Source organism: Petromyzon marinus, chromosome 5 (assembly GCF_048934315.1).
Source record: "Petromyzon marinus isolate PM22_M1 ecotype Great Lakes invasive population chromosome 5, UKy_Petmar_22M1.pri1.0, whole genome shotgun sequence".
Classification (NCBI taxonomy): Eukaryota; Metazoa; Chordata; class Hyperoartia; order Petromyzontiformes; family Petromyzontidae; genus Petromyzon; species Petromyzon marinus.
Genome location: NC_133671.1, coordinates 18675046 through 18685734, shown reverse-complemented (window position 1 = coordinate 18685734; position 10689 = coordinate 18675046). Strand labels below are relative to the sequence as shown.

Sequence of the window (10689 nt, the reverse complement as noted above, 5' to 3'; positions counted from 1 at the left end):
CCACCTAGTGGAACATCTTCGCCGGTTAGAAACATTTAGGCTGCCCTCTCTACGATCCATCCTGGGTTTAACCAGGCTGGATTGTGTGAGGAGCTCACATATCCTTGAAAGATCTGGACAAGGTCCCATCGGTGAACTCTTCCGGCAGGCAAGGCTGCTTTAGCTGGGTCATGTAGCCCGCATGCCCAGCCACCGCTTGCCGAAACAGCTTTTGTTCGGCCGGATCGAGGGGGCTAAGCGGGCGCGGCACGGGCTAGAGAAGAGATGGAGTGATGTGGTACAGGAGGACGTGGAGCTGAGTGGACTTGCCGATGACTGGTACCAGCGGTGTCAAGATCGGCCTCTGTGGAGGAGGCTCGTGAAGGACGCTACTGGGCAGTTGGAGGCAGTCGCCCTCCAACAACAACGGAGGGCGGAGGAGCGACGCTCACAACAACGAGCGGAGCGCCGGGTGGCTAAAGCACAGCAGGTTGGCACAGTATGGGGCACAGGTGGTGCATCAGCTTTTTCTTGAACCTTCATGCCCTTGGTTTTTTACCTTGAGCCAATCCCTGTCCATTCCCTTTATCCATTGTTTTTTTTACCCTTTTATCTGGCAACAAAACTGACACCTTTATTACAAGGAGTCATGTTTGCATTGACCACAATACCTCTGATATAACTCTGATAATGTATGCAGTGCATACAGTGCATACATTATCAGACTTATGTTTTTTGTTTGCATTCCGACCGCAGGTTTTGTGGTCAACGCAAACATGACTCCTTGTAAAAAAAAGGTGTCAGTTTTGTTGCCAGATAAAAGGGTAAAAAACAATGATCATATTTTGCTACTGGCAAAGGAGGTTCTAATGGTGGATCCTTTCTGTTTTCCAATTCAACCCCCTTATTTTCCAATCCCTTGAAAAATCTGTCCTGACCAATCACCGTGGAGGCCTCTTTCTTCCAATAGGAGACCAGACCGTTGTTTATTTTTAAATAGCCGTTAGGCTGCATCTGGCTTAGGGTAATTTTTCGGTCATTACACTATGAATCCAATTCTGCAGCCTACTTTATCATAGTATTTTCAATCGTTTATTGTAATGATATATATATTTTTTATTGATGGTTATAATGATTGTTGCCAGCGAACCTGAGATTGTTAATGTATTTCTATACTCTTTGGCTCTTTCGGTAAAGTCACGTAGGTATAAGATAGAAAATAAAAACATAGCCACTTCCGTGCCCTCTGATTTCTCACATTAACATCGTGCTAATCTCTCACATTAACATAGCCACTTCCGTGCCCTCTAATTTCTCACATTAACATCATGCTAATCTCTCACATTAACATAGCCACTTCCGTGCCCTCTAATTTCTCACATTAACATCGTGCTAATCTCTCACATTAACATAGCCACTTCCGTGCCCTCTAATTTCTCACATTAACATCATGCTAATCTCTCACATTAACATAGCCACTTCCATGCCCTCTAATTTCTCACATTAACATCATGCTAATCTCTCACATTAACATAGCCACTTCCGTGCCCTCTAATTTCTCACATTAACATCGTGCTAATCTCTCACATTAACATAGCCACTTCCGTGCCCTCTAATTTCTCACATTAACATCATGCTAATCTCTCACATTAACATAGCCACTTCCATGCCCTCTAATTTCTCACATTAACATCATGCTAATCTCTCACATTAACATAGCCACTTCCGTGCTCTCGTCGAGGAGGCCGCTCTCCTATCTTACAGTTACATGCTAATTTCTCACGTTAACGTCACTAGCCACGGCCACTTCTTTATGACCCTTGGGCTACACCCATTTCAAACCTTTTAAAAACAGTCTGCCCCAGCAGCAGACCACGCTTTCCCATCTGATGATGGACGCGTGTGTTGCGCCCGAAACGTCGTGATTTATTTTATTTTTCTACCTACGTGACTTTACCGAAAGAACCAAAGAGTATGGGTTCCTGCAGTCACGAAAGCTTCAAATCAAGATTAATATGTATTTCTATTCACGCTTAATATGGACGGCACCAGTGTGCCCCTGATCCAGTTGCTGGAAGTAATATAATGTCTTGGTGACAGCATGTCACTATGCCTTACTCCATCTGTCATTTTAGAAATGTGTTAATTTCTTCATCTGATCTCGGCCGTAGCTGCTTCATCATCCTTTTAAATTGATTTTGATCATTACTATCTATGGCTTTTATTAAGGTTATGAATTGTGAAAGCTTGGACGACTACATCAATTTCCGCTGACTCAAATGTCTTCGTAATAAAAAAAAGTCAGTTATTATACAATATATAACAACCATTTGTTATTTCCTACACTTTGGTTGATAGTAGTCACGTGGTCCATGGTAGAAATACCTTTTTTTCTGAAATAAGCCTGCTCACAGCTTGGATCTTTGTGTGATCCCTTATGGATTATGTGAACCGGTTACGTTCACACGTCAAGATGCTCGTGGTCTCAGCATTGCAGTAATCTTATAGAGTCTCCTTTTTTTAATATAACAACACATTCCTTTTTGCTGCATTCATGCCATTATTGTTAGTTTCTGTGTTTCATTATTGTTACACGTTCTTTTCCTCGGGTTTTTACGTAATTATGTGTACAGTATTCTGTCTTTTGTTTACAATTTTCATCACTTTTAACATCTCTTTAATCGTTACTCTTTTTGTGCTTTCAGATATCCAGTTGTGTACGTTTTTATTTATTTTCCCCGTACCTTTCAGTACAACGTCTATAAATCAGCCCAAGCCTCCTGTAAAACACGTGACTCCCCCCCCCTCACCTGAATCCCTCCCCTGTCCGCCGCCCCCTGTGAAAACAGACGCCGCTCCTCTGTAAAGCAGCGTCAAGGCCCTGATCCAGCCTCTTCCTCCCCATCCTCATCTCTCCTAACTCCTTTGCTCCAGTTTCTCCCTCCCTTTTCCATACCCCACATTTCCCCCAATTTTTTTTAAAAAATATTATCTCTCCCCTTTTACTATTCATTTTGTCTTTCCCCCGTTCATTATACATCCTCGACTCTCCCTTGCTGTGGTGTTCCACCGTTATAAAGTTGCAGGTAGTATTCATCCCCTCCCCCACCCCCCCGAACGTTTATCCAGGTCTGCCATGGATTATGGTACATTTTAATGGACTATCATCAGGTGAAATTACTGTAATGATGAAACAGTGCGCACGTTAAAAACCTGAGGAGCAACATTAATCCCCTGCACATTGAACGCTATTCTGACTACGGCACCCCTCTATGAATGAGCAATGTTCCCCGTCTGGGCGTGGTTGCCGTGAGGCGCCCATAAAGACGTGTTCTTTGCCGATTACCATTTACAGTAAGGTTTCCTGCCGTGTACAGAGATTTCTAAAAAAAATTGCGTGACTAGTTGATCATTATCAGACGACGGTGCTGTAGTAGGTGTGGTAAAGTAGGCGACGCCGCTGACAACACTTGCTTCCTCCGCCTGTTGTTGCTGTTCCCTCGCTTATCAGGTTTGGAAATTGTTTGTCTCATGAAGCTGGGGTTTTGGACGCACAATGATAGCGAGAGTGTTTTACGAGCCATCTGCTGTGAGCACGATTGGAGACGATAGAGGTCCACTACTGGCAATGTAAGACGTTTGGACGTGAGATACGAGGATACAATCTCTTTGGCACTTTTCCAAAGTCTTTTGACGTTAAGTTAGCAAGTTGCAGTTATCCATTGTGCGTACTGGGGAGTTTACCACCACCACCATCATCATCAACATCATTAAGGCAAAACTCTTATTATTCCTTGGGGTCATATGTTACGTGCACTTCGACGTGCCTCTTGTCACATCCACTGTCACCGTCATCATAAAACAATCTTGTTCCATTTGCACAGCGTGCCGCAGCTCCTTCCCTGTGCTCCAGGACGCAGCGCTCGGAGACGAAAGAGCGCCGTCGGCTGAGAGATGACGGCGCGTTGGCGTGCGCGCGTCCTCCGCTCCAACCGTAACCACGTGGCCGCCCTCTTCGCCCTCACGTTCCTGGTGGTGCTGCCGCTCTCGTGTCGCCACCTCCGCTACTCCCACTACTTCGACGGCGGCGACCGCCTGGTGCAGGCGCGGGACGAGGCGCAGGCGCGCGAGGATGCGCTGGACGCGGAGCGGGCGCGCCGCTTCCTGCGGCGGGTCGCGACCGAGGGCGACCTCCCCCGGCGGCGCCGCCACCACGGCAACGGCACGCGGGGCGAGGGCCCGGGCGACTTGGCGGTGGCGGTGGTCAGCGTGCGGCGGCTGGAGCCCTACCTGAGCCGCGTGGTGGCGCGGCTGCTGGCGCTGCTGAGGGCGTGCGGGCTGGCGTGCGAGCGACACCGGCTTCTCGTGTGCAACGCGCAGGCGGTGCCCGAGGACAACGTCGAGGCAGGCGAGATCTCCGCGCTGGTGCACACCGTCGCCAGGTGAAACCCTCGGGATAACCGCGTTCATCGGACGGCCCCACGCGTTTTAATAACGTCTTGTTCGTTGACCTGGGATGTGTTGCAAGTGGATGCCCGCGGTTTTATAAAATACATTGAGGTTTGTCTACAGCAGGGGTGGCCAACCTGTAACAGACCAAGAGCCAAAAAGTGCCCGTGAGTTCTGCAAAGAGCCAAGTGCATAAGTGTGTATATATTGACAGTTTACGGCATAGCACGGGAGACATACATTTATAGTTGCTACTGGGATAGTACGTTCTACGTTATGCACCGTCGATAGAGCCGCGTGCGGTGGATTAAAGAGTCGCATGCGGCTTGGGAGACGGCGCTTGGCCACCGCTGGTCTACAGTATAAGACACTGAATTTGTCCCTCTGTGAGTCTGTCAGTCATTCGCAACATTTTATTGAGCAATTGTCCGACAAAATTAATGATTGATTCTGTCCTGTGGAATTAAACCAGGGAACGATAGTATTAAATGTTGTGTACCACATTTAAACGTTTCAATGAAATTAAAAAAAACTGTGAAGACATTTTTTTAAAAATTGTGGAATGAAGAATGATCTGGGTAGCTAATACTGTAGTTTTCTAGTTTACGTGTATAAAAACAGGGTAAAGGTTTCATATTCTTGGTTATTTCGGTAAAGTCACGTAGAAGGGAAACAATAATGATGATTGCTTGTGTTGCAGTCGAAACGTCGTGAGAATGTTATTGTTTTATATTTTTATTATTTTATTGTTTCCCTTCTACGTGACTTTACCGAAAGAACCAAGAATATGAATCCCTGCAGTCACGAAAGCTTTAAATCAAAATTTAGGGTAAAGGTTTATATTTAATTGTGTTTAATAATGGGTTTGACGTTTTGTAGTACATTGGCAAGGCCTATGTTGGCAATCACAAAGCCAATGGCAATGTCTTAATAATTATAACCTCTATTTATAAAGTGCCTTTCATATTGAAGTATCTCAAAGCACTAACATTTACATGGTTGGCATAGGTCCTTGTACAAGGAATGAAATAGGGGACCCCCTCTCTCCAATTTCACCGCTCTTCATCGCGAAGTGCCTGCAACCCTAGGGCCCTTCGGGCCCGGTGCATTTGCACCGCCTGCACACTCTATTGCGATGGCAATCGCCGGCGGGCCATGAAGGAACTGGAACATTCGGATTCCAGCATCGCTGCCACTTCGTGCAGGTTCTCGGAGAGCGATCCGGACGCAGGGAAGCCGCCGGCGCAGAACCGCTTCGAGAAGGAGAAGCGTGACTACACGTGGTGCCTGCGGCGTGCGGCGACGGCGACGGAGGGGGGCGATGGCGGCGCCGTGGTCCTGCTGGAGGACGACGCGCTCCCGGCGGACGACTTCTTCCCCGTGCTGCACCACCTCCTGGGCGAGCGCCGTGCAGCGTCGCTGCGGCTGCGCCGCGCCCTCTACGTGAAGCTCTTCCACCCGGAGCGGCTGCAGGGCTACTTGAACCCCGAGCCGATGCGCATCCTGGAGTGGGTGGGCGCCGGCGGGCTGTGCGGGCTGGCGCTGACGGCGGTGTTCCTGCGGCTGACGCGCGCGCCTTTCCGCTGGTGGTTGGTCGCCGCCCTCACGCTCCACGCGATGCTGTGCGTAGAGATGGTGGGGCGCCACTACTTCCTGGAGCTGCGGCGCGCGTCCCCGCGCCTCTACGCGCTGGCGCCCGCCACGGAGTGCTGCACGCCGGCCATGGCGTTCCCGAGCGCGGCGGCGGCGCTCGCCGTGGCCGAGCTGCTCGACGCCGAGCAATGCGCGCCAAAGTACGGCAAGGACATGGCGCTGTACGCCGCGATGCGCCGCGCCAAGCACGGCGCCCTTGTACTGGAGCCCAACCTGGTACGGCACATCGGACGGTACAGCTCCCTGCGGTCGTAGCCACCGCCGCCCACCGCCATCAACCTCAACCCCTGCTGCTGTTGGTAGGGACTGCACCAGATATTGCCGAGTGCCGAGTCTGAATGTGGGACCGGTGCCTGCGTAACATCATGCACATGTACAGCCCGTTTGGTCAACCCACTCGTGGGTGAGGATCTCCCCCACGGCACGCGCTTCGTTTGCAGCTTCTTTGACCGTGGGGGTTTGGTCAAGGCGGGTAGCCATAGATGTGGTGGCAGTGTAAAGTTCTACGATGGGTGTCGCTGCACTGCCCTCTGCTGACAAACTGCGGAGTACAACCGCGGAGCCGCCCTTGACAATCCGCTGTGCCGCACAGCGTCTCGCGTCGTAGCCCAAACTGCATTTATTTGAAACTTGACTGCTAACTGCAGTGCATTTGACGTTACAGCCAACCTGTGTAGTCACGCTTCTCATGGTGTCTATTTGCAAAGAAGTCTGTTTCGGGTCCTGCCAGTTACGCTTCATGCTATAAACATGATCTTATTTGTTGTGTACGCTCGTAATGATGTGATGTACTGCATTCACTCGGTGTGATGTTTACACGCGCGTGGTTAAGTTTGCTGAAAACCCGTCTGCCACGATTTAAAAAAAAAAGAATTCCAACAAATGAGTGGCGATTATATATTCAGGAACTAGTTCAAAAATGTATATGGATGGGTACATTGTGCAGTGCTTTTTATAGATTACGTGACACCAGTCAGTTCGGGGCGGTGAAGGTGGTATGGACCGAGGACCGGTTCAGATATCATTTGCCACCGTTTAACCATGGCCAAGAATCCAACTCAGGTTTGGCAGCTTCATAACGTAGTGCGCTAACCATTGCACTACCGCTGCGCCAAAGTTCAGTAAAAATTCAAAGCCATCGTGGTCAAAGCCGCTGACCCCCCAGGGCCACACCTTGCCGACGCTTTACTCCCCTCCGCCGGATCCCACAGCAGCCGCTGCACAGTAAACGCAGAGAGAGAGAGAGAGCTCTTTGGTCTTCCCCATATTTTCCATTCATTGATAAAATTACATGATTGTGGCGCGGCATGTGATGCTGAGGATATGGGGTTATTTGCCTTTTCCACTTTGATAAGAAAAAAGGTTTATTGTTTCATCACTTCAAAAATCTGCCACCTACGCAATTCGAGAATATTTTTTTAAAACCATGAGGTCACGTGAATATGTTGCAACGAGAACCGTACAAGGATTTCAAAGATTCTCACGTGCACCATTCGATGCGAGCATTGTGAGCGCTAAATATCGATTTTCAATCGATGAAACGGTGTCTCATTGAGAGCCTACTTTCTAATTTCTAATGCGTGGGTGTTTTTTTTTTTCGTCGATGTGCCACCACATATCCTCCCCCAAGATCAAGTGAGCCTGGTATGTCTTCCTTATTCATGGAACGTCCTTTCCAGTTATTATATCGGGAGTGGGGGGGGGGATAGAGTTACTGGTACTTAAGCTCCAATGATGGAATTTTTTACGAACTTAGTGATGAGAATATTCGTCAACAAAGTATTATTTGTATTTATTTCAGTCATTACGAAAACCACAAGGCGTGCCGATGACTAGGACTGCCCGATCAAAGACCAAAGCTGTGATGAGACGAAACTAACAAGTATGAATGAAGACGCAGACTGAGATAACGTAGGAACTTTATTAAACACTGCAGTGCACTTAGGAAGCCCTAAATGATAATTGCTGTAGAGTATTGTATAGTATATAAAATGGTTCACTGATTGGCCGACCTGACAATATTGGGAGGCGGGGTGGGAGGCGAGAAATTGCAAGACAAAAGACAAAGATCCCCTGTGTAGCCTGAACAGACTGTAGGGGCAAGTGTTGTTAGCGAGCACCTATGAAGGCTGTCACGGTACGCGAGGGGGTGGGTGGCCAGCACTACGCCAGACCGCCTCTGTCTACCTAGTGGCCATATTTACACATCACACGAGGTACTCAATTGAGGCTGAGTCGATCTAGGGGAGACCCAGGACGGGTTCAGATAATCATCGTCGTTGGTGTTGGCCCTGAGCAGGAATCGAACTCGTATCGCCGGAATCGAACTCGTATCGCCGGGTTCGTATCGCAGCGTAGCACTAACCGCTGCACCACCGCTCACCATAAGGAAATTGCACCCCCCCCTCACACCAACATTGAATAACTAAGAGCGGACTACATTTTTGACCGCTGTAGTCAACCGAACGACTAGATAAACTCAACGGATTGACTCGACTAAAATGCCGCAGGTTGTCGCTCACACAAAAGACTGCGGACTCACGTGAAAATAATTCCGATTAACTGCACACTAGTCTCAGCTGTGCCCCCCCCCACCCCCGTGACTCACTGCTGGGTGACTTTGCTCGGTCAACTTGTGGGCCATGTGGCAGCTGCACACGTACGTGTACCCCGAGTCGCGGAGTGTGAGCCAATGAGGGTGAATATGCAAGTAAAATCATAAAATGCCTTCTATTTGTAATTCATTATGCACTGCAAAATGATGCTTTTGTCGTGGAGTTTCGCTACGCGTTTGTGGTGGCTGCCCTCGAGTGCAATAACGAGGGCCTGGTCATCGTTGTCTTAAATTGTTGTAGCTGACGGTGCTGGTTGTCACGGCTGGTATTGCTTGAGATTTCTAGTTTATAAATACAGGATCGCGAACTCTGTGTACGTGCAGCTGAGTAGTGTAACATTTTATCACAACAATGTCTTTGTAAAAGTAAGGTTCAAAGGTTTGATATCGCCAAATTTGGAACCCATGACATTTTGGTACAAAAATTTGATGCAAAAAAAAACTTGTTTGTTTTCTCATATAATAAAAAAAGGGCTTGTGATGATTTAAACATTTTTGTGGTAAAATCGGTTATTATTTTCCGGTATTTTATTTTTAAGTATTGGTTTCTTTCAGTGCATTTCGAAACAATGTTCCCGTGAGTGAAATTATAAAAGTTTTCATTTTCTCGCGTAAAAAGTAATTGTTGACGTTTTGTCTTGAAATGAAATCTCGCTTTCACAATTCTCCAAGTGTGTTGTTTTATTTTTTGAGTGCAACCGTTGGCAGCGTAGAGTTTCAAAAATTACGCAACTTATCGTAAACTCCTTTTGTTGAGCTTTAGATGAAAGACTTTTCTGGGTCAAACTGTCACAAGCACGACAATCGGGGCACGGATAGAAGAGCACCCGTGAATGTAACATGAGGTGCGCGGATTATATTTCACATGGTTAAATAAGGGACGGTGAAAAAATACGAAGGGGAAAATGATGACACCCCGTGTACTGCGTTTGTCGTCGTTTGTCATGTGGTAACGTTAATGGATTTCCCAACGCTGGGGCAATCACCACGCCACCATCATCTATCTCTGCGTCCCAACCCCCTCCACATATCGTGGTTATGTAACCTGGCGATGCTAAAAAAAAAAACCCACACTACTGCACAGCAACCATTGTGCAAAAAAAAACATAAAAAAAAATACCATGCAACAATTATGGGAATAAAACAGACAACAATAAAATCTAAATCACAAAGACAAAGAGCCCCCCCACACCGTATAGCCTCAACATAATTTTGGGGCAAGCGCTGTTAGCGAGCACCTATGAAGGCGTGGTGCTGGCCACCCACCCCCTCGTGTACCGTTCCGGCCTTCATAGGTGTTCGCTAACAGCACTTGTCCCTACAGTCTGTTAAGGCTATACGAGGAATATTTGTCTTGTGTGGCATATGTAACAGTATTATACCTGTGTAGCACAATTTGAAGGCTTCCAATTTTCATATCCGACTCATTACATTCTACGATCCTCGTTACATTCGGTTGAACTTATTTGATTCAATCTTCATCATCACAGCACAACCATTGGTCACGTAGAAAGAGTGGTTTCCGTGCCATACAAAAACATGTTTTTTTTGGACATCATTGGGATAGGCGTGCAACTTTTACAATGCGATATTACGTTAAATTAATATGCAAGGTGCAGTTTTATTGAACACAACTATTGAACCAATATTTATTTCAGAGACTGTTGTACGTGCGGCATAGTTGTCTGTTTAAAACAATCTTACCAGTGTACTGAAACAGTCGCATTTTTTCATGAAATAAAATAAGTTACAGTTGCTGCAAATATTGCTACCGTTTTAAAGAAGTCACGTGAGAAAATGTAAGTAACAGAGACTTGTAATTTTAAAGTGACCCCACTTCACAGTGAACATTGTCAGAGTGGGTGCTTATATGTAGCCTTGGGTCCTTGACATCAGTCTGAGGATACTCTCTCAGCTCTTGTCCTCAATGTTGGCCTCGGTCTCAGGAATTGGCTTTTGGGTGCACCGGCCTTGCGTGCACTGCAACCACCGTA

General features: G+C 47.4%; 1 protein-coding gene across 1 annotated transcript; it reads left to right on the top strand.

The window, feature by feature from the left end:
* Nucleotides 1-481: 481 nt before the first annotated feature.
* Nucleotides 482-9360, top strand: PGAP4 (post-GPI attachment to proteins GalNAc transferase 4). Its single transcript, XM_032947236.2, has 2 exons — nucleotides 482-4421; nucleotides 5634-9360. Exons 1-2 carry the CDS (start codon nucleotides 3934-3936, stop codon nucleotides 6334-6336), a joined length of 1191 nt encoding a protein of 396 aa, XP_032803127.2. The 5' UTR covers nucleotides 482-3933; the 3' UTR covers nucleotides 6337-9360.
* The last annotated feature ends 1329 nt before the right edge of the window (nucleotides 9361-10689 follow it).